This window comes from Symphalangus syndactylus, chromosome 17 (genome assembly GCF_028878055.3).
Source record: "Symphalangus syndactylus isolate Jambi chromosome 17, NHGRI_mSymSyn1-v2.1_pri, whole genome shotgun sequence".
Lineage (NCBI taxonomy): Eukaryota > Metazoa > Chordata > Mammalia > Primates > Hylobatidae > Symphalangus > Symphalangus syndactylus.
Window position 1 is genome coordinate 87,126,816 of NC_072439.2, and position 24,690 is coordinate 87,151,505.

At 40.1% G+C, this 24,690-nt stretch overlaps 1 protein-coding gene across 9 annotated transcripts in view; it reads left to right on the top strand.

The window, feature by feature from the left end:
- MAP3K13 (mitogen-activated protein kinase kinase kinase 13) overlaps positions 1–24,690 on the top strand; it is a 206,514-nt gene that overhangs the window by 134,549 nt on the left and 47,275 nt on the right. For 8 of the 9 annotated variants that reach the window (XM_063621924.1, XM_063621920.1, XM_063621923.1 and 5 more), the window contains 2 exons: positions 11,647–12,206; positions 20,600–20,783. In XM_063621924.1, coding sequence (XP_063477994.1) covers positions 11,732–12,206; positions 20,600–20,783 — 659 coding nt within the window. In that variant the 5' untranslated portion in view covers positions 11,647–11,731. Of the gene's footprint in view, positions 1–11,646; positions 12,207–20,599; positions 20,784–24,690 lie in introns of those variants that run through there. The other variant, XM_063621928.1, reaches the window with a different exon arrangement.

The window sequence follows — 24,690 nt, forward strand, 5'->3', positions numbered from 1 at the left end:
CTAGAATGTAAAAATAACTGTTGTAATTAAAGACAAAGGAAATGAAATATGAAAAAGAAGTTGCATACATTTGGGATTTTTGTCTCCTATTTTCCATCTTGCTTTTACCCTTTTGACCTGGTATCTCACTGTTTATTGATTCTTTGTGCTTTCATTCATAATACCAAATGGATGTTACAAGCTCAGCTTGCCTCAGTTTCTATATATATCAACCCGTTCCCCTCTTCTTCGCTCTCTTTTCTCATCTTATCACTTTCCTAAGGAAAAGCTTACTTGTCTTTCCCTTGCCCTTCTTTTTATTCCCCTTGATTTCACATATATATTGAGCATATTGACATATATCTGTTTATTCTAATTTTTCTAGTTAAAGATTTGCATAGCTAACAAATATTGAGGGTAAATGTATTATATATATACTATCTCGTATAATCATCTACTCTATGAGTTGGATTCTGTTGTTACTACTAATTATAGATGACAAAATTGAGGCTTAGAGAGAGTTATGGTGAGGTTAGTGATTACGATTTGAATCCAGGTCCATCTTCCTCTAGTGCCTTCTCTCTCAAGCCCTTACAATATTGCTCTCAATATGATGAAGTACATCTGAATATAGATTGGACAAGAAATAACTTTCAAGTGTATATAATAGCACTATTTTTTTGAGACAGAGCCTTGCTATGTTGTTCAGACTGGAGTACAGTGGAGCAATCATGGCTTACTGCAGCTTAGACCCTCTGGGCTCAAGTGATCCTCAGCCTAGTGAGTAGTTGGGCCTACAGGCACATGCCACCATGCCCAGCTATTTTTTTTTTTTTTTTTTAGTAACAGGGTCTCACTGTGTTGCCCAGGCTGGTCTTGAACTCCTGGTCTCAAGCAATCCTCCCGCCTCAGCCTCCCAAAGTGCTGGGATTACAGGCATGAGCCACCTTGCCCAGCTATAAAACAAATTCTTTAAAAATAATTTTAATTTTATTTTTTCTTTTAACTTTTAGGTTTAATAATAATTTTTAAACCATTTCAATTCTTGTTCTCCTAAACTATGTAGCTTAGGAAAGTCCTAGAGTTCCAAAAAAGAGAGGAAACAGTCACAAAATAAAAGGAAAAGAAAAGAAGGAAAGGGACTAGCATTTAATGAATGCCTACTGTATACTTAGTATCTTGTCAGGGACCAATGTAAGTTCATAGTTCCACATATTCTGTAATCTTCCTTTTAAAAAAATAGGGTATTTCTTTATCTTCTACTTTTCCATGAACGACTGTCTTGCTCATAGTTCCTGAAGATAATTCTTTACCAAAGGTTGTTTTTGTAATCCTAAATGCAAGAGTTTTCGTGCCTTCACATGTAATTCATCTGGACCTTAGAACTTGGAAACAATCAAAACACTGATGTATGTTCTTGTCTTTTCACCTGTTTTGGGTTTCAGTTCTCTTAATCATGATCATTCTGCCTTTTCTAGAGTCAAATGTGAATCTCATCAGTAGAAAAGGTAAAAACAAAATAGGAGTCATTAACTTTTGTTTGCTCATTGTCATCTTTTTAAGTTCACTTTTCTTTTCATTTTGAATTTATAATTCTTTTTTTTTTTTTTTTTTTTGAGACAGAGTCTCACTCTGTCACCCAGGCTGGAGTGCAGTGGCATGATCTTGGCTCACCACAACCTCTGCCTCCTGGGTTAAAGCAATTCTCCTGCCTCAGCCTCCTGAGTAGCTGGGACTACAGGTGTGCACCACCATACCCTGCTAATTTTTGTATTTTTAGTAGAGCTGGGGTTTCACCATGTTGGCCAGGCTGGTCTCGAACTCCTGACCTCAAGTGATCCTTCCACCTTGGCCTCCCAAAATGTTGGGATTACAGGCGTGAGCCACCATATCCGGCCTATAATTGTTTTTATGCCTGTTTGCAAGCCTCAGCACACAGTGACAATTAGCTTTCCTGACAGTATCCTTAACATTTCACATCATTTTTCATATCTGCAAATATAGTGAAGTGGGCCCATTAATCTGTGCATTTAAAGCAACAAGGATTTGTATTGAAAACCTCTGATTAAACAAATAATGCATGCTAATGGTAGAAATTTGGAAAAATATAGAAAACTTCAAAGAACAACAGTAATAACCACTGTTGACCTTTTAAACCTAATTTCTTAAAATGGTTACTCAATTATACACATTTTAAATTTTTATGCCTATTAATATTTATATATTTAAAGGTACATATATGTCTGTATCTTATTTTTTTTTTTTTTTTTTTGAGACGGGGTCTCGCTCTTTGGCCCAGCCTGGAGTGCAGTGGCGCAATCTTGGCTCACTGCAAGCTCCGCCTCCTGGGCTCATGCCATTCTCCTGCCTCAGCCCCCTGAGTAGCTGGGACTACAGGCGCCCGCCACTGCGCCCAGCTAATTTTTTGTATTTTTAGTAGAGGCAGGGTTTCACCGTGTTAACCAGGATGGTCTCGATCTCCTGACCTCGTGATCCGCCCGCCTCGGCCTCCCAAAGTGCTGGGATTACAGGCGTGAGCCACCGTGCCCGACCTGTCTGTATCTTATTTTTAAAACATTTAAAGTTACTGATTTTATCATTCATATGGCAGCTGGATTTAGGTCAGAAAACGTTGAATATTAATACTTAAAATACCATATATTATTTATTAAAGATTTATGGAGATAGCATTTATGATATGATTTATGGATAAATCATTCCTTTGGTCAAGATGTTTCACGTTTGACTTAAGGCATTTTTGAAGCCTCACAAGTTTCTATTTCGTGATAAATTTATAGACTACTACTCTGAAAATGAAGTATCTTTATTCATTCTAAAGCCTACAATAACCTTATTTTAACTGTAATCACAGTTGCATTTATAGGTACTGGTATTCAAAAGGTAATTTGTCACCATGGAGAATTTGCTTCTTTGTAATTTTTATTTTTTTGCTGTCTCCAGCATACTTCAAGATTATTAAACATTCATAATCTTAACCGAAAATATAGGTACATGGTAAACATGGAATCAATATTTTTGAATGCGTAATTGTTGAATGAAATGTTATAAAGAAGATGAAATGACGTAGGTCAGTGGATTTTGTCGATTGAGTTTTTATTGTTCCCTCAAATAGGCGTTTCAGAAGATGGTCCACAGTTAAGAGAGTAAGTAGGGATAAAGGCACAATTGTAGGCCATTCTTTTTATCTGATTTGAAGTCACATATTTCTAATCATATAACTCCATTCGAAGAAGCTAGCTAATGTTTTCAAAGTTCAAATTAAGATCTGGGTGACAGACCTCTATCCTGGAAAGATCATTTTATGTTATTACTGTGCACAAGTAAAGTAATCTAAGTTTTAAAATTGGATTGATGCTCCTAGCAGCAGAAATTATTTTATGTTCTCAACTGCTATATGAATTTTAGAGAAATGACCAGAAGGCTAAGATGGCAGTGTTGCATTCATTTTTAAAGACAGGCAAGAAGATGCCAAGTAAAGAGAAGATAGCTTAGAAAGAGCTCAGTGTCAATCAATAAACCTTGTAGCAATAATGCTTAATTTAATTTTTTATTCAATTTTAGTCACATCGAAAACTTTGTGGGGCTAAATTGTCCAAAATCTTTGATTTATTCATATTTATGATATAAAATTTAAAATCTGATCATTATAAAAATCCTCAATTAGTAACATGGGAAAAATTGTATTCTATGATAGAAATCCAAGAATTTAAGGGCTATTTGGCCACATTACCTCCTCCATTCCTCTTTCTCTCTACATTGCATCCTGGGATCTTGGCACAAAACCAAGGTAATTTCCAGAAATTGGCAGTGCCCTGCCAAATGCACAGCTGCTGCTGTCTCCAACTCTTGCCTACTAATTTTGCACAAACCACTTCCTCCTCTTGGGGCCAAGAAACTCAGAAGGCAGGGAAAGTGTTCCTCAAGGGCAGATATGGGAGCACTTCCTGCACCCTTTGCGGACCGGTACCTGCTGTAAGGGCGGCAGTAGCATCACCTCACCTACAGACCTTCCCAGAGTACTTTCTTTTTCTTTTTTCTTTTCTTTTCTTTTTTTGTTTTGTTTTGTTTGTTTGTTTTTGTTTTGTTTTTGAGACAGAGTCCCCCTCTGTTGCCCAGGCTGAAGTGCAGTGGCAGCATCTCGGTTCACTGCAATCTCCACCTCCTGGGTTCAGGTGATTCTCCTGCCTCAGCCTCCCGAGTAGCTGGAATTACAGGCGCCTGCCACCACGCTTGGCTAATTTTTTGTATGTTTAGTAGAGATGGGGTTTCGCCATGTTGAGCAGGCTGGTCTCGAACTCCTGACCCCAGGTGATCTGCCTGCCTCAGCCTCCCAAACTGCTGGGATTACAGGCATGAGCCACCGCACCTGGCTGCCATAGTACTTTCTTTTGATAAGGGTGCCATTCCAAACTTGCCCTTTACCCCTCCAGTGTTCCTTGTCTTTTTCCCTTTGACTCTCAGCATTCAAAAATCTTGCCCCACTTCCTTTCTGTCTCCTTCTAATTTATACTAGTTTTGATTTCTTATGAACTGAAAGGATCAAACAATCAGTTCCCATGAGGGTACCTGAGCCAGATTTGCACAAGAAGAGAGGAACCGAGAGGGCAGAAGACAGCCAGAGATGGTGGAACCACCTGTGTTCCCGCAGTTTCCACCTAACAGTCTCTTCGCTGTGCAGTGGCAGTGTGTGGGTGTACATAGAAACCCAGGTAAAACTTAGGTATTTTTAGCTTCCTACACTCTTCTTAAATGTAGAGTCAGCTCTGATCATATTTGAATATAGCCATGGTGATGGTTTTTCTTTCCTTTTGTTCTTGTACCTCTCTATTTCTCTGCCTTTGTTGGGTCCCGTTGGACTGGATATTCTTGGTGAGCATGAGGGAAGCCTATTTGACTACACATCTTTATACACACCTTGAGGTTTACCTCACCTCTGCCCACTCTGAGAGCAGTCAGTGGGTAGCCTCCCGCTGGCCTGTGGATAGGCGCAGGGTGACCCCGCTAGGTGGGCACTAGTGTTTCCTTGGGAATAGTTTTAGTGCATCTAGAATAGCACTGTGACTTGCTATTGTTTTTGTCATCAGTGGCCATGATACCATGGCTATTTGTTTCTCTTCAAATAAACAAACAACCATGCTAGTGGAAGGAGCTGGGCTGAGGAAGGAGGACTCATCTCAGCTCTGCCACTGGTCAGATGTTATATTAAGCAAGTCGGCAATCTGTCTGAAATTTGATTCTCATATGTGAAATAAGTGGGTTGAACCATATTCCTTGGTTGTCTTGTTTTCCCCTGATCTCTTAAATATCAAACTGCGTGTGATGACTGTGATTAGACTCATTCTCATGCCAGTGGGAACAGGTCCACTTTACATTCATCCTTAACCTGTTAGAGATAGGAAAAAAATTACAAAACAAACATGTGTTTTTCTAACTTTTTGTGTATGAGCTCATCCTAACATTATGTCATTGGGCAGAAGTTCAGGATAAAAAATTGACAAAGTAGAAATTTACAAGGAATTAATATAAAGTCTGATAGTTTGATTCAAAAAAATAAATCACACAAGTGTTTGGCTGAAATTCACATATATATTTGTGTATGCAATTCATGTGAGCCAACAGCATGTAGGACTTGTGCTGTATAGCAGGGGTTCCCAACCTCCAGGCCACGGTCTGGTACCAGTCTGTGGCCTGTTAGGAACTGGGCAGAACAGCGGGAGGTGAGCAGCAGGTGGGTGAGCGAGCGGTTTCCCCTGTGTTTATAGCCACTCCCTGTCACTCGTATTACCGCCTGAGCTCCACCTCCTGTCAGATCCGTGGGGGCATTAGATTCTCATAGGAGTGCGAACCCTATTGTGAACCGTGCATGTGAGGGATCTAGGGATCTAGGTTGTGTGCCCCTTATGAGAATCTAATGACTAATTATCTGTCACTGTCCCCCATCACCCCCAGATAGGACTGTCTAGTTGGCAGGAAAACAAGCTCAGGGCTCCCACTGATTCTACATTATGGTGAGTTGTAGAATTATTTCATTATGTATTACAATGTAATTATAATAGAAATAAAGTGCACAATACACGTAATGCCCTTGAACCATCTTGAAACCATCCCCTGTCCCGGGTCCGTGGAAGAAGTATCTTCCTCAAAACTGGTCCCTGGTGCCAAAGAGGTTGGGGACTGCTGCTGTATAGAATAACCAAGAGTCCCAGCAGCCAAGGCAGACCGGAAGTAACTGCTGAGTCAGTGGCCAGGTCAGATAGTATGAAATCAGCAGTCTTAAAAGGGACCAGGCAGGGCAAGGTTAGAGAGGCCAAAGGCAGGAGACAGCTCAAGGTTGTGGCAAGTGATCAGCCAGAAAGCATAATGAGGAGGTCAGTAATGTCGAAGCTCAGAGACGAACACGAAAAGAACAGGGGAGGGGAGGCTGGAGTGGGTGGAATGGTGTCGGTAACAAAGGGCTCCGGTTTTTCTTCTTTCTTCCCCTGCCCTAACCTTATATTCCCAGGCAGCTTCTCAAGGCCTAGATTTCTCCATACCCTATAATTTAAGTGCCTCTTAACCTAACCCCGTCCAGTTAAAGTGATCTCTCTGGTTTGTTAGGAGGGAAGAATCACCTGCACTGTATCGTAAGCTTTCAGAGCCCACGTGCGGAGGCAGGAGTTACCCTTGTTGCACCTGCTCCCCCACATTAGCCACTGCTGTTTCTGGGTCAGCAACCCCCTCACGCATGCTCTGGTCATCCCCGCTTCCCTGCCTCTGCCAGTGCTCTTATTCGCCCCTGATTTCCTTCCCTCTGTTACACACCTTACCTTCAAAGGTCCATCTCAAATCCTACCTCTTTTACCATTGTTCCCATCTCTCTTGGCTCTGTAGAACGGAATATGGCTCACTTGTCATGGGGGATGATGGCAGGAGGTTATTCCTTCAGTGTAATTATTAGTTCCGTAAGTAGTCCGTGAGCTTCGACAGGATAGGAACCGTGTCTTCAGAGACTGCCTGGTACAGGAGAGAGTGTCATGATTAGGGAAAATAACCCGGTACTTCATCCTGGCTCTGTGACCTTTAGCATCTACCTCTTTCTAGGCCTTCATTTCCTTCCATGAAAAATAGGGATAATCATTCTGTGTTCTGGATTCCTTACCTAGGGATCAAAAACTTAGATCAGGCCGGGCGCGGTGGCTCACGCTTGTAATCCTAGCACTTTGGGAGGCCGAGGCGGGTAGATCACGAGGTCAGGAGATCGAGACCATGATGAAACCCTGTCTCTACTAAAAATACAAAAAAATTAGCCGGGCGTGGTGGCGGGCGCCTGTAGTCCCAGCTACACGGAGAGGCTGAGGCAGGAGAATGGCGTGAACCCGGGAGGCGGAGCTTGCAGTGAGCCGAGATTGCGCCACTGCACTCCAGCCTGGGCGACAGAGCGAGACTCCGTCGCAAAAGAAAAAAAAAAACTTAGATCAAATGATCACAGATAACAGCATTTTTTTAACCTGGAAAGCACTCTATGAAAGTGAGGAGTTATAAAAGGTTCCGTGGTGTTGTAAAAAAGGCAAAGGATTTGGGGAATCTGAGCTAGATTTTAATTCCTGCTCTATTACTTATTGAGTATATTACCTTAGAGAAATTTCCTCTCTTGTGAAATAGAAATGACATTATTACGAGGATTATGGTGCTGGAGCTGGCTTATACACCGACTTGTAAGAGCCAATTGTCAAATATTTAGAAACTTTGCAAGCAAGTTGTTAAACTTTTATTAGCTTGAAATCTACTATGGTGGGAATATTTACACCAGGGAAATGAGCAAACACTACAAATAAGATTACTGTTGTTTTGGAAAGAGCTGATTTACCAGTATATTGCTGATTATGTAAACAGGCTTCTGTAAATTGTAAAGCACTTTGTCTTATTTATTATTAAAAATAGTAATGGTAACAGTAATGTTCTATATCCACAGAATCTAGGCTAGTGCATGGCACAATTCTCAGTATATATTCTTTTTTCTTTTTTGAGACAGGGTCTCGCTCTGTTGCCCAGCCTGGAGTACAGTGGCACAAACACAGCCCACTGCAGCCTCGATTTCCTGGGCTCAAGGGATTCTCCTGCCTCAGCCTTCCACCCAAGTAGCTGACACTACAGGCGCACACCACCATGCCTAGCTAATTATTGTATTTTTTGTAATGTTTGTATTTTTTGTGTTTTTTGCCATGTTGTGCAGGCTGAGTATATATTCAATAAATACATTTTAAATTTAGCTTTATGATCTGGAAACTTCTGCTCCTGTGATAAATGAGCCCCATCTTTATCTTTCTTCCAATCTGTCTCTCTACAAAGTGTCTTTTTAAAATCAGATAGCATCAGTAAAAGCCTAGCTCCCTAGCTCAGTGCATGATGCATAGTAGGCCTTAAATTCTGTATGTCCATAGTTGAGCTAATCATCTTCTTTCCAAACCTTTCTTTCTGGCATTTCATATCTCAGTTATTGACATTGTCTGTCTATTCATTATTCCAAATAAGTGATTTGAAAAGTCTTCCTCTCCGCCTTTTCTTTACCCACCTCCATGTCTAATCAATTACTAGATCTTACCAATTCTACCTCTTAAATCTTTCCTGTCCTCTTCACTGCCATTGCTAACTGACTCGTTCAGGTCCAAGTCATTTCTTTTTGAACTATACCTTCTAACTGGACCTTTAGTCTTTCCTTTTGAATCTAACCTCTACTTCTATAGATGTGATTTTAATTTATCTGACCAAATTACTCCCTTGCTTAAAATTCCTTAATGGCTCTCTGTTGTCATGAGGATAAAACCCCAAAGATTTAGCTTGTCATACAGGCCTACCATAATCTAGCCTTTGCCTACTTTTTCTAAGAGTTATCTCCTGCTGTTTCCTCATACTACCTGGAATGCCTAGTCTTTCTTTCCTAGTGACCATTAATTCACCCCTCAAGACTCAATTCAAACAAAACTTCTTATAACATCTCTAGACACATTTTATATTTATTTTTCTGAGCTCCCATTGCACCTTATACATATCTTTGTCCCATATCTAACCATGTGGCTGTTATCTATTGGTCTTTCCTTCTAGATTGTGAGTTCCCAAAGGGTAGGAACCTATGTGTCGTTTACTAATGCCTAACACATTGCATACCATGTAATAGGAGCTCAGTGAATGAATAATAATTCAGAGGATAGGGTATTTTCCTCTCCTTCTCCCTCTCCCTCTCCCTCTTCTCCTTCCTCTTCTTTTTCTTCTGATGGAGTCTCGCTCTGTCGCCCAGGCTAGAGTGCAGTAGCACAATCGTGGCTCACTGCAACCTCTACTTGCTGGGTTCGAGCAATTCGCCTGCCTCAGCCTCCTGAGTAGCTGGGACTACAGGCATGCACCACCATGCCCGGCTAATTTTTTGTATTTTTAGTAGAGATGGGGTTTCACCATGCTGGCCAGGCTGGTCTCGAACTCCTGACCTCATGATCTGCCCACCTTGGCTTCCCAAAGTTTTGGGATTACAGGCGTGAGCCACCACGCCAGCCAAGGATAAGATGTTTTCATTGGTTCACTAATACAGGCTATTCATGGGATATGGTGATGAATAAAAGGTTTAAAATTTAGGTCTCAGTTACAAAGATAAGAAAATAATAAAATTGAGAGGGTCTATTGTAATCCATAACCCGCAATATAAGATACTATGGCTCCCCATCACCTTCAGTATAAAACCTCAAACTCAGCCTGGCATGCAAAGCTCCTTATAGTCTAGCCCCTACCTATTTGTCCATTCATGTCTTTCTGCATGCACTTATATATAGCCTACATTCCAGCCACTTTGGATTTCTCATCTGTTCTATAGTCTTTCAAGCTTCCATGCCCTCCTTCACGGTTTCCCCACACCTGTAATACCTTCCCCCTCTTCTTTCACTCACACCTTCCTGACTTGCTTAATGAATGCCTACACTTCCTTCAAATGGATCAAAAGTTACCACCTTTGAGCACCTTTCCCTGAAACTATTCCTCCCTCTTCTGTGCTCTCAGAGCACTTACTTGATCCATTATAAGCACTGTTCTGTCAATTTTTGTTGGTCTTTCTTTTACCCTCTCTGCAAAATGAGGTCATCTTCATACCCTGACCTCTAGCATATTCTAGATGCTTAGTACAGAGTGAGGGAAGGAATGACTGTTACAAAGGGATTTAAAAAGAAAGTACATTTCTGATAAGAACATACTTTGGGCCGGGCGCAGTGGCCCATGCCTGTAATCCCAGCACTTTGTGAGGCAAAGGTAGGTGGATCACCTGAGGTCAGGAGTTCAAGGCCAGCCTGGCCAACATAGTGAAACCCCATCTCTACTAAAAATACAAAAAAAAAAAAAAATTATCTGGGCGTGGTGGTGCGTGCCTGTAATCCCAGCTACTCAGGAGGCTGTGGCGGGAGAATTGCTTAAACCTGGGAGGCGGAGGTTGCAGCGAGCCGAGATCACACCACTGTACTCCAGTCTAGGTGACAGAGCAAGACTCTGTCTGAAAAAAAAAGAAAAAAAAAAGAACATACTTTGAATAAATTTAAGATTGACTATGCGTGATCTGGCCAATCTAGAACAAATCTTCACTTTTAAAGGTTAGGTGGCCGCAAGAAATGGTGCTAATGGACAGATCAGAAGCAAAGAACAAGTTTAAAGAGCTAGGGCTTAGTTGTGTTACCCCAGATTTGGTGCAGTACAATAAAAACAAATTTTATATCTTAGAAACTTGTCTTGTCACAGACACATGACATTTATCACCATGACTTAATGAATGCCTTATAAAGTGACGCAGTGCCCCAGTAGATAAGACACGAAAGCAAAGAGAAAAGATGAGTAGCAACTTATAACAGAGGATGTAGTTTGTAATAAAGATGTGTATATCAGAACAACTAAATTTCCCTTGTAGAAAGGGAAGGAATTTTTTCTGATTAAAAAGATAGGCCGGGCGCGGTGGCTCATGCCTGTAATCCCAACACTTTCGGAGGCCGAGGGGGTTGGATCACCTGAGGTCAGGAGTTGGAGACCAGCCTGACCAACATGGAGAAACCCTGTCTCTACTAAAAATACAAAAATTAGCCAGGTGTGATGATCCATGCCTGTAATCCCAGCTACTTGGGAGGCTGAGGCAGGAGAATCACTTCAACCTGGGAAGCAGAGGTTGCAGTGAGCCAAGATCGCGCCATTGCACTCCAGCCTGGGCAACAAGAGCGAAACTCTGTCTCAAAAAAAAAAAAAGATAATAGATATTAATACAGAATGCTTAGAATACCTTGAAAATCACAACAATATAAACCTCTCCCAAATCTAACCACCTAAAATTAACTATTGTTAATTCCTTGGATTTTTTCCTTCAAGTCTTTTTTCTTGTATGTATGTCCTTTTAAATAAATTTCTAAGTTAATGTTGTACATACTGTTCTAACCTGTTTTTTATATTAATGTGTCATGGATATTTTGCCATGTTCACAAATACTCTTCCACAGCATAATTTTTCATTGCTGCACTCATTTCCATCACATGGACTAACCCACAGGTTAACCAATCCCCATTGTTTCAGTTTTTTTTAATGCAAACAGAAGTGTCGTAGTGTGCATACTAAAGAAAGGATGATCTCATATCTCCCTCCTGTTTTTCTCAGGTTTTGGAGCCCTCTCTTAAGTCAGAACTCTGTCCCAAAAATCCTCTGAGTGTCATCTCAGGACTTTGGTTATACTCATGGCACAATGGCCAACTTTCAGGAGCACCTGAGCTGCTCCTCTTCTCCACACTTACCCTTCAGTGAAAGCAAAACCTTCAATGGACTACAAGATGAGCTCACAGCTATGGGGAACCACCCTTCTCCCAAGCTCCTCGAGGACCAGCAGGAAAAGGGGATGGTACGAACAGAGCTAATCGAGAGCGCGCACAGCCCCATCACCACAACAGTGTTGACAAGCGTAAGTGAGGATTCCAGGGACCAGTTTGAGAACAGCGTTCTTCAGCTAAGGGAACATGATGAATCAGAGATGACGGTGTCTCAGGGGAACAGCAACACGGTGGACGGAGAGAGCACGAGCGGAACTGAAGACATAAAGATTCAGTTCAGCAGGTCAGGCAGTGGCAGTGGTGGGTTTCTTGAAGGACTATTTGGATGCTTAAGGCCTGTATGGAATATCATTGGGAAGGCATATTCCACTGATTACAAATTGCAGCAGCAAGGTAAGCTAGAGTATGGACTTGGAAGATATTTCTTGTGTAAACACACCATCACCACCACCGTTACGACCATTAGCTGGATAACCTGTGACCTTTGGGCAAATTAAAGAACTAGTGACAGATGAATACCTCATTTCAGTTTCCAGTAGACCGGCTGAAGGGAAGAGATTCACATTTGGTGGGCCTTTTTGGGTCGTAGCCCATCTTTTGTGGTCATCCAGTCTAGTGGCGTCCAAAGTACAGTACATATAAAATAATCCATGGGATTATAAGAAGAAAATATTAGAGATCCTGTTTATCTCATCATTTAAAATTTCTATTTTCATACATTTTCAGATATATTTCATATTTTAATATAGCTGTGCAGATATATAATACATAAAGAAATCATGCAGTGGCTACATATTTAAAATTTTTTGTCAGGTGCAATGGCTCACACCTGTAATCTCAGCACTTTGGGAAGCTGAGGAAGGAGGATCGCTTGAGCCCAGGAGTTCGAGGCTACAGTGAGCTATGATGGTGCCACTGCACGCCAGCCTGGGTGACAGAGGGAGACTGTTTTCTCTAAAATTATTAATTAATGGATAAATAAAAATAAATTTTAAAAAGTTTACTGATAGCTTATACAATCAAAAAAATCTGATGGCTGCTGGACCAATTTAAAACCAGACAGAAGCCACATGGTAATGGCCCTGAAGATTGTAGGACTTAGATTACGGTAAAACTTAGATTATAGTAAAAAGGAGTTATTTTCTTACAGTAAAGGCATAGAAAGCTTACATTTTGAGGAAATGACAAAATATCTAACCAATCTTGAGAAGCGTTATTATTTCTAGGTCCCACAGCTTTTAAAAAAAAGGAAGTTTTGTTGGGCGTGGTGGCTCAGGCCTGTAATCACAGCACTTTGGGAGGCTGAGGGGAGCAGATCACCTGAGGTCAGGAGTTCAAGACCAGCTTGGCCAACATGGTGAAACCCCATCTCTATTAAAAATACAAAAATTAGCCAGGCATGGTGGCATACACCTGTAGTCCCAGCTACTTGGGAGGCTGAGACACAAGAATTGCTTAAACCCAGCAGAGGTTGCAGTGAGCCAAGATCGTGCCACTGCATTCCAGCCTGGGTGATAGAGTGAGACTCTGCCTCAAAAAAAAAAAAAAAAAAAAAATTAAGTTTTTAACTCCCATCATTGTGTAACAATATATTCACATATTCTAATTCAAATATTAATATTATACTTTTGAAGCCCTGGTGTTCTTTATAACCTCATTTTTTAAAACTTTTATTTTAGGTTCAGGGGTACGTGCACAGGTTTGTTATATAGGTAAACTTGTGTCATGGGGATTTACTGTACAGATTATTTCATCAGTCAGTACCCAACAGTTATTTTATCTGATCCTCTTTCTCCCCCCACACTGCACCCTCACGTAGGCCCCAGTGTCTGTCATTCTCCTCTTTGTGTCTATGTTTTGTCATCATTTAGCTCCTGCTTGTAAGTGAGAACATGTGATATTTGGTTTTCTGTTCTTGCATTAGTTTGCTAGGGCAATGGCCTCTGGCTCCATCCATGTCCTTGCAAAGGACGTGATCTTGTATAACCTCATTAATATTCTTCAAAGTAACTTTTTTTCTGATAACAAAAGTAATATATGTATGAAATTTGGAAAATACAGGTAAGTTCCAAAAAAACTTTAAAATAATCTATGATCCTCCATCTCCTGAGAATAACCATTAATGTTTTCATTATATATTAGGTTAGTCTATTTGTGTATGTGTGTGCATACTTTTAAAAAATGGAGTCATACTGTATTAATCCGTGTTCACACTGCTATAAAGAACTACCTGAGACTGGGTAATTTATGAAGAAAAGAGGTTTAATGGACCCACAGTTCGGCAGGCTTAACAGGAAGCATGGCTAGGAAACCTCAGGAAACTTAGGATCATGGCAGAAGGCGAAGGGGAAGCAAGAAGGTCTTACCATGGCAGAGCAGGAGAGAGAGAAGGGGGAAGTGCCACACATTTTCCAACAAACAGATCTCGTGAGAACTCAGTCACTATCACCAGAACAGCAAAGGGGAAATCCCCCCCATGATCCAATCACCTCCCACCAGACCCCTCCCCTGACACGTGGGAATTACAATTCGAGATGAGATTTGGGTGGGGACACAGAGCCAAACCATATCACATATTGTTTTGTAATATTTTTTCACTTCATATTGTGAACATTTTCCATGTCTTGAGTGTAATTCTTCAGCATCATTTTTAATGGCTACATAACATTAAATGATGTGAATGTGCCAATATTTTTAAGCAATCCCCTATTGCTCAGCATTAATCTGTTTACATTTTTAGTTATTATAAGCCATACTGCAATGACCATTTGTCTACTCCTTTACTTTTGCATATATGTTTGATTAGTCCTTGGCATAAATTCCTAGGAGAGGAATAGTTGAGTTCAAAAGATGTGTTGTTTTAAGACTTTTGATACATATCTTTGTGGCCTTATGTAAATGATTAAATTTTTATGAGTTCTCTCATCAAGAAATTCTGGAAAGGGAAAATATGGACCAAAAATGAGATTCTATTTATTTTATAACTGAATTTTAGACTCTGGGACCCTCCCCTAAAAGTCTGTTCATCTCTTTTAGTCAAGACTGTTGACAGCTTTTCCACAACAGCCAGTAGACTTCAGTTACCATTATCCACTTTTCTCATGCATTTTATTTCCCCTGTTTCTGCAATACATTCCTTAAACCAAATACCAACTCCTCCCTCTATACCTGTTTTCCATAACTATATTGGGATTTACTGGTATATCTATCACTTCCAGGTCCTTTTCAGGATTTGTCAACCATATCATCTATTCTTGCTCCATGCAAAAAGTCTTCTTCAGTCCCTGGTTTTATGTATGTGTATCTCTCTCGCTCTCTCTTTCATACATACTCCGACACGCGACACATTCTGCTTTCATTTTCCCTCCACCCCCTGGCCCCCATGATTTCAAGGTTTTAAAGGAAATTAGTTGCTTCTTGCTAACAGCATTATTATGTTTTACATTGGAAATAAATATAAGCAGGAAAATAAAAAAAAGAAGAAAATAAAAATCACCTGTCTTTCCATAATCCAGAGATAACCATTTCTAATTGCTTTTTTTTTTTTTTTTTGAGATGGAGTCTTGCTCTGTCACCCAGGCTGGAGTGCAAGGAGTGTGATCTTGGCTCACTGCAACCTCTGCCTTCTGGGTTCAAGCGATTCTCCTGCCTCAGCCTCCCGAGTAGCTGGGATTACAGGCGCGTGCCACCACGCCTGGCTAATTTTTGTATTTTTAGTAGAGACAGGGTTTCACCATGTTGGCCAGGCTGGTCTTGAACTCCTGACCTCAGGTGATCCACCTGCCTCGGCCTCCCAAAGTGCTGGGATTACAGGCATGCGCCACCTCGCCTGGCCCTAATTTGTTATTTTTTAAAAGTTCCCTGTTCTTTGGTTGGACACAAAACCTACTGATAGCTGCATAAGTGATTGACTACATTTGGTTTTTAGGGTCTCTGCTTGCCCAGTCTTAGACTTACTTTTGGTGATAATTTGAAGATCTCAGGATCCAAGTTCATCATTGAGGTTTGGACTCAGAATGAGGGGTGATACACCCATCCCATATGTTTGTCAAAAGGAGGTTTTAAAATTTTTTGTTATTATTCTGTAAACTGGTATTTAATTTGTTTTCCAACTGATTATGTGACTTTCAAAAAGGTTTATTTCAGAAATAAATAAGAAACAGGCCTGGTCAGCTTAAGATTCTTGACACAGGCACAGCAGGTGCCTAGCCTTTCAGCAGATTGCAGGATATCCTACTGAGGGCTGGTGTTGCTGTGCACCATGAAAGAGTTTCGCTAGCCAGAAACTAGCAAATTTCCTTGTCAGGTCTGGGATCAGGGAGCTAATCTTCAATCCTGCATTGCAGTCAACCAAAGGATAACACATGTCACAGATGTGTCCCTACATTTGGTACTTATGAGGAACTGTCACTGGATTTTTAAAAAATTTTAATGATATCCTCACCTCCCTTTGAGTATGTTGATAGTGAGCCCAAGTAAAGTAGCATGCAATTTAAATCTTTTATTGTCAAATAGTTTCCAGTCTCAAAGCAAGTACTGTCATGGCCATGTCTGAATAAACAAATGAGAACTGTTGCCTTAAAGTGGGTGGGCATGTGTCTTTTTCTCAGTCCTAAGGATTCTGGTGAATATTGGAATTAAGATCATAGTCATTGTGAAGATAAAAGAGAAGATAAACGCTGGGGAAGAGTATCAGTGGGACAGACATAAAAGCAACGAAAAATTTGGGACTAACCCTAGAGAGAGTATAGTCAGTTCTTCATTATTATGAGATTAGTTATCTCGCTCATCAATTATCTAGGCCCTTAATGTTGTGCATCCTTATCACCAATTTCCTTTTTTCTGCCATTTTCCCATTTCTGAGCTCTCTGCTCGTTATTGACAGGGACTTTGAGACTGGGCAAAGAGTGCTAAATTCATATCAATCGATTTTACTTCTGATAATTAGTTTCAGTAAAAAGATGGATAGAAACATTGTTGAAGCATTACTTTCTTTATTTTACAATCTGTGTTCTTTTATTACCAGTGCTATCCACTTTATTTTTCTATGGATAATCAAGACTTGGCTGAACATAGTTGAATAGCACAGGCATGAGGTAGAGGTTGGTAGAGGATAATTTTATTTTTTATTGCAATACTCAGAATACTTTGTATTTGAGTGCCAAATGTATTTGTATTTTAGTAACTAATCTGTTTATCATCTTATAAAAATACTAAGTAATAGACATTATTTCTAAAAAATATAGTGAGTTACAATGTAAGTATCCTAAAGCAATATGAAAAGAAAGGATTTTTTAACAAATTATTTGGGAATCATTAAATAGCAATGTGGAAAAAAATAATTTATATCTGTCCTCATACCATACACCAAAATAAGTTTCAGATGAATGTAAAGATTTAATTTTTAAAAATGAACTATAGATAACTTTTAGAAGATAGACTAGGCAGTGGAAGAAATTACAAAGGAAATAATAGACAATGATATGGACTACTTTGTTCAAAAATAATAAAATAAAAAGAAAACGGCTTATAAAAATATTCTCATTTGTATCAAAGAAATGTGGAAGGAGTTTCTTCAAGTTTATGCGAACTATGAAAGGCTAATAGATAAATGAACAAAGGGATTTTGAGAATTCATACAAAGCAGATTATGAGTATTAAACAAATGTGATCGCTGGCAGTTAAACTAGTGCAAAGTGATAAAACACTATTTTATACCTAATTAAAATAGAACCAAAAAATAATTGATAACTCTTGCTGCCAACATGTTCATACATTGCTATTGTGGGCAAAAACTGTCAAAATCCTTTTGGATAGAATTTGGAATGTATGTATTCCTGGAGCCAGGAAACTGTCCTCTTTAACCTAGGAATTGAATCTGGGGATATACTTATTCAGAAAAGGTAAGAGGGTACAGAACAACTATTAGAACTTATAATAAAAGTAGGAACTACATGAAGGATACACGATATGTGAAAAAGTAGAAAAAATTGGACATCACCTGCCATTTTTACATAGCTGTAAACATGAACAAAAACTAGGAGGGAAGATGGCAAGTGGGTGTGGGATGAGCTTTCACATAAAATGTGTGTTTTTTTTACTTTTCTGATCTTTTTCTAATGTTTCCAATGTTTAACAGTAACTAAAGATTCAGTAAATAGGGTAAAAGAGACACCCAAACATTAGTCCAATTTTAGTAGTTATTTTATTAAAAATTAGGGTAATTTGGGCTTGTTCAAAGACGTACTGCTCAGTTATGTTCTTACCCCAGAGTCCAGTAATAATACTTTATTCAGCCCCTCAGAATGGTCAAAATGACACTGGGGTTTTTTTGTTTTTGTTTCTGTTTGTTTGTTGTTGTTTTGAGACGGAGTCTCGCTCTGTCGCCCAGGCTGGAGTGCAGTGGCGCGATCTCGTCTCCCTGCAACCTCTGCCTCCCGGGTTCAAGCAATTCTCCTGCCTCAGCCTCCTGAGTAGCTGGGATTACAGGCGTGCACCACCACGCCCGGCTAATTTTTTTTGTATTTTTAATAGAGACGGGGTTTCACCATATTGGCCAGGCTGGTCTCGAACTCCTGACCTCATGATCTACCCTGCCTCAGCCTCCCAAAGTGCTGGGATTACAGGCGTGAGCCACCACACCTGGCCAATGACACTGTTTTTAATTTGTCACTGGACCCCTAATGAGGAAAATTATCTTACAATATGCCATCGATATCTGTGTACCACGTGTGCTGCATGTATGAGCCCATGGAGGTGAAAGTGAGATTTCATGAGCCACTTATTAATACTTGTCCTCTATAGAAACCCTGAAGATAGTTAAAATAGCCAACGCTATCACTTGCTGTTTCCTCCCAAATCTCACTTGGTATCATGTGTTCCTTGGGTGATTTTAAATTTGTCAGCTATTTGTATTTGAGAGAGATTTGCTTTTATCTAGCATTTATTCAATTTCAGTAGAGTGGAAACCTTTAACACTGCTCATATCAGGAGAACGGGATGAAAGCCCACGGCATAAACCACCCTCATTTTATATATTTTTTGCTCTACATAGTTATATTTTGAAGGTTAAGTTTTAGCAATTGTAACGAGAAAACATTTCATTAAGAATCTACAGAATTTCTTTTCTCTTAAGGTAGAGAAAATTAGAGAAGAGGGAAGTGTAGCTCACTTCTAGAGGCAGATAAACCCTTTCTGCTCTTGTTTCATCAATGCAGTGGACGGTGAGTTGGAGTTGATTTGCTTTCAAGACCAGAGTATCTTTGAAGCCAACTCAATACTACTTTGTTCCATGTTCTGCATGGAGTGATCTGAGGAGAATGTCTCATGACCTTTCACGCTGTCATCATTTTTCTCACTCCGTGGGGCTCTTAGCTCTTTGATATTTGTTTCTTACCTGTGATAATATCCTGGTAAGAAGGGGGAAAGGAGAAGGCTCAATGGATTACATTCCTTTCTTAAAAAGTTTCATGAGATTAAAGCACATATTGATTGAAGTTTTGAAGTGCTTTATTTAAAATAGCATTTTATTCATTATAAAAGTGACATAGGCTTATGGTAAAAATAATTTTTAAGACAGAAAACAATAAAGAAATATGAAGCACTAATAATGCCACCACTTAGAAATGACCCTTCTTAAATTTCTGGTGCAAAAAAATATTCAAACTCTAAGGAAAAGAGAAACGTGAAAATACTGCAGCTATGTGAGTAAGCATATCATGACCAATGACTAATGGCCCTCTCAATTACTTATGAGAGGCAATGTCATATAGGAGAAAAAGCACTCTTCCTAAAATTGGCCAATCCTGGGATTCTAGGCCCAGTTCTACCACTTATCAGATATATGATTTTAGGAGAATTTACTTAACCACCCTATGCCTTAGTTTGTTTCATCTTTAAATAACTATAATAAGGCCATACTTGTAGGGTTGTTGTAAGGATTGAACATATGATATATGTAAAGTACTATGCTAGTGTATGGTATATAGTAAGTACTCAATAAAAGGTAAATATTAATGTAAGTAGTATGCATAATGAAGTTCTTAGGAGAGTATCATTAAAAATTCATTAGTGGCCCAGTGCAGTGGCTCACACCTGTAATCCCAGCACTTTGGGAGGCCAAGGCAGGTGGATCACCTGAGGCCAGGAGTTTGAGACCAGCCTGACCAACATGGTAAAACCCCGTCTCTACTAAAAATACAAAAATTAGCCAGGCATGGTGGCGGGTGCCTGTAATCTCAGCTACTTGGGAGGCTGAGGCAGGAGAATCCCTTGAACCCCAGAGTCAGAGGGTTGCAGTGAGCCAAGATCACGCCATTGCACTCCAGCCTGGGTGACAGAGCAAGACTCAGTCTCAAAAAAACAAAAAATTCATTAGCAAAGATTCACTGAGCATCTGCACTAGAAATTCAAAGAGGAATAAAATAACACCTATAGTGGGTGATGGGGTAGGGATAGTTGCATAGAAGCAGATGGGTAAATTGACTGACATGCAAGCTTAAGGTGAGGAGGTAGGACTGCAGGAGTAGTAGGATATGTTTTGTTTGGAGGAAGGTATATTGGAGGCTTCTGCTGTGCTTTATTTCAGTGGTTAAAAATTGATACAAACTAATGTGTATGAATATTTGATCTATAGTTCCAAGGTACATAGGAAGGTTCTATCTTTTGGCGGGAGACAGAGGTTAAGGGTCATCCTGGGTGACAATGAAGTTGGTACCTTCAGAATGGGCTTGTAGAGTGGTCCCTTCTGAGATCTCTTCAAGCTTATTTCTTGCTTGTGTGCCTAGATACTTGGGAAGTGCCATTTGAGGAGATCTCAGAGCTGCAGTGGCTGGGTAGTGGAGCCCAAGGAGCTGTCTTCTTGGGCAAGTTCCGAGCGGAAGAGGTGGCCATCAAGAAAGTGAGAGAACAGAATGAGACGGATATCAAGCATTTGAGGAAGTTGAAGCACCCTAACATCATCGCATTCAAGTAGGTCAAGGCTTTTTTTTTTTTTTTTAAGAAGTAGACCTATTTTCTTTCCCCCAATGTATATACACAAGTTTCTGCTTTGAGAGATATCTCAAAAGCATTCTCTAGACTTAGCGCTGCGCTAGGTGCTTTGGGAGGGTATCAAGGAACTATTAAATTGGAGTTGTGTCCTCAGGCATCTTATAATCCAGTGGTTCATTTTGCTGAAGTATGTGCTACATGGAAGGGGCATGCACATGGGGCAGGAAGGGAAAATGTGGGTTCCTGCCAAGCAGTCACATCTGCTGCATCAACCTCATTTATCAATGGGATGACAGAGGTTACTTCAATATCACCTGAACAGCCTAAGATTCACTTAAGAAAACAAAGTTGGCCGGGCGCGGTGGCTCATGTCTATAATCCCAGCACTTTGAGAGGCCAAGACAGGCAGATCACTTGAGCCCAGGAGTCTGAGACCAGCCTGGACAACATAGTGGGACCCTGTCTATAAAAAATTTTTTTTTAATTAGCTGAATGTGGTAGCACAGGTCTGTAGTCCTACCTACAAGAGGCTGAGGCAGGGGGATTGCTTGAACTCAGGAGGTTGAGGCTGTGTTGAGCCATGTTCATGCTACTGCCCTCCAGCCTAGGTGACAGAGACCCTGAAAAAAAAAGGAAAGTAGGAAGGAAGGAAGGAAGGAAGGAAGGAAGGAAGGAAGGAAGGAAGGAAGGAAGGAAGGAGGGAAGGAAAAGAAAGAAAGAAAGAGACAAAGGTAACATCTGAAGTGATCAAAGAACAATCAATCCTTGTGTAGTAGATACATATTTTGTATTAGGTTCTGTTAGCATCCCTTCTTAAACATTAACTTGTAATAGCAGGTACCTTTACAGTATAGCCTCTGGTTTTCCTAGATCCCCTTCCAAGCAATGTCAAACATTCAGCTTTCTTAACCTAATGATTGTTGAGTTATTGATAGTAAGTGATATGTTATATTCATTTCACAAAGTGATTATTTTCAAGAGTCTGTGAACATATCTTTCTAGCCTAGATGATTCTTTTCATAATATTGACTGGGATCCCTAACAGAAGGAGGAGAGTCAAAGTTTAAAGGGTAGAAGTGCTGAGCTCTAAATAGATATGATCTCTTCTGCCTGAATCTTTCCCTTGAGTTCTCTCCCTTGCTAGGGAGAAAGCTTCATTTGCTGCAGTTAATTCTATCCTTGGTTGACCTAGTAGGGCCAGGAGGATGTGTGACTAAAATGAAATGCTGCAGAGACCAATTATCATCTTTCCAAAGAGGATAAATTTCAAAAGACAATGGGGAGATTATTTCAAGCAGACAAACAGAGACCCTCTTCTTTCTTTCCTTCATTTTACTACATTGAGACCATCTTCACTTCCAGTATGCTACATCCTCCTAAATGGAAGGAACGGTCAAAAGCTTTTAAACTTAGATCACTAGGACGCTGGGTTTGAGACACAGAATGTTCCGTAGATGAGTATGGCCTTTTGGCCTCTTGAAGTGAATTAGGCTGTGTGTTGCAGGTAAGAGGGCTTTCCAGCAGGTTACCCTGGGTCACTGAAAGTAGAAATGTGTCCTAATAGGATGGTGTTGTGAGAAGCTTTATTTTTACTTCCTTTCTTTTGCTTCTTTCTCTTTCTTCCTGTCTTTTTCCCACCTCACCCTTCTGACTCTCCTACCTGCATATGCAGTTTTCAGCATTGCCCTGCTAGTGCCCAACTCTTTAGGCTGAAGATACTTGAATAGTATTTACCTCTACATGGAAAACAATAGTGAGACTGTGTTCCTGGCCCATTACACCATGCTCTTGGGCATTGTGCAGTGTTATGTTTGCAGCCATCTGTGCCATGTGTTGCTTGGCCAATGAATCCCATTCAGGACCGTCTGCAAGATATACGAGGGAATGATTAGATTTTACTACATCTCTCTGGATACTGATTTCTGTGCTTACAGCTTCTTTCGAAGTTAATAAAAACCACATACAGAAGGGGAAGTACAAGATAAGAATGCTGTATTCTTTTTGCATCCAATTTTTTTGTTAATCTTTTAAGAAAACTCAACCTGACTGTTCCTAATGGAATTCAGTGCCAAGGGGAAGAAAAGGTAGCAATTAGAAGTGATTATAGAGCTGTTATTTATAGCTACTAAGAAACCTTGTCATAGTACAGGGATGATGGAATGATTGCTCCTCGTTCGTCAGTCAAGAGAAATAAAAGGTACATAACATCACTGTTAGACCGTTTCTATGTGGAACAAGTTAAAACATAGTCAAATAGGAGGCTGAGTACCTTCAAAAATGATTACGTTGATATACTTAAGCATATTATATTATACCTGCCATATTTATTAGTTCTCTGTAATGATAATTAATCATTTGTTTGTAGCTGCCAGACACTTGGGTTCACCAAGCTTTCCTAAGAGACATATAACCGGAACTTGAAAAAAAATTATTAAAAGTCAAGATAAGAATTCTTTGTAGCCTAGAAAATGATAGGAGAGTAATAGAAATAGCTTTGTGACATTTGACAGGCACATCAGGGCAGGGGAAAATGAAGAATAATTATACTTCTTCATAACCTGCTATTGTTATAAGATCATCACCACCTTCATATGATCAGTGCCGTAAGCCATGACCTCTAAATTCTTTCATCACTTACAGCAGCTGAAGAGATAGGGCATGGGTTGGTAGCTGGCTGAAGACTTTAACTGGATGTCTTACAGATACTCTGCTAACTTCTCTAGAAAGTTTCAAGGGAAGGCATGTATACCCACAAGCGATAAGACACAAAGAATTACATATAGTAATTTTTCTTCTCATCTTGAGAACAAAAGAGAAGTAGAGTTACTATGATCATTCCCTCTTTTATGAGATAATGGTGTTAACACAGGAATTCCCAATGTGCTTGTCTAAACAGAAATTAAAAAGCTAAAAGGGAGGCAGTATTGTACAGAGTGGAGTGGGCATGGACTTTCAAATTAGGCAGACTGAGTTTGAATCTCAGCTCTGTCACTTACTAGTTGTATGATCTAGTTGTGATTAGGATAAGTCACTTTCTCACTCTGAGCCTTACTTGTAAAAATGGAAAAGGTAATATTTATCTTACAGTAATTTGGGGCAGATTAAATAAGACAAATAAACATGGAAATGTCCTTGAAAAATAGAAGTTCTTTCATGTTAGTCTCTTTCCTCCTCTTCCAGGCCTCTGCACATGTTATTTGAAGGCTTTTTTAGTCAAGAAGGTTGAGGTGAAGTTAACAAACATTTGTTAAAGACTTGCTGTGAACCTCTAGGCCTTGAGGTAGAGAGAAAAGAACTTGAAGACCTTTCCCTTCAAGGAGCCTATAAGCTGTATGCGGAGAGAAAAATTGCATATAAAGAACTACTGGCTGTTGTATATCATAGGAATTTAGGGAAGAGAAAGATCTTTTTGGACTGGAATAATCAGAAAAGGTTTTCATGGATGATGTAGGAATTGATGGAAATAAAGGCTAATAGATATATAATATGTTGTATAGGCTGGATGCAGTAGCTCACGCCTGTAATCCCAGCACTTTGGGAGGCCAAGATGGGTGGATCACTTGAGTACACGAGTTCGAGAGCAGCCTGGGCAACATGATGAAACCCCGTCTCTACTAAAAATAAAAAAAATTAGTGGCCGGAAGCAGTGGCTCAAGCCTGTAATCCCAGCACTTTGGGAGGCTGAGGCAGGCGGATCACCTGAGGTCAGGAGTTCAAGACCAGCCTGACCAATATGGTGAAACCCTGTCTCTACTAAAAATACAAAAATTAGCTGGGCGTGGTGGTGGGCACCTGTAGTCCCAGCTACCCGGGAGGCTGAGACAGGAGAATTGCTTGAACCCGGGAGGTGGAGGTTGTGCTGAGCCAAGGTCATGCCACTGCACTC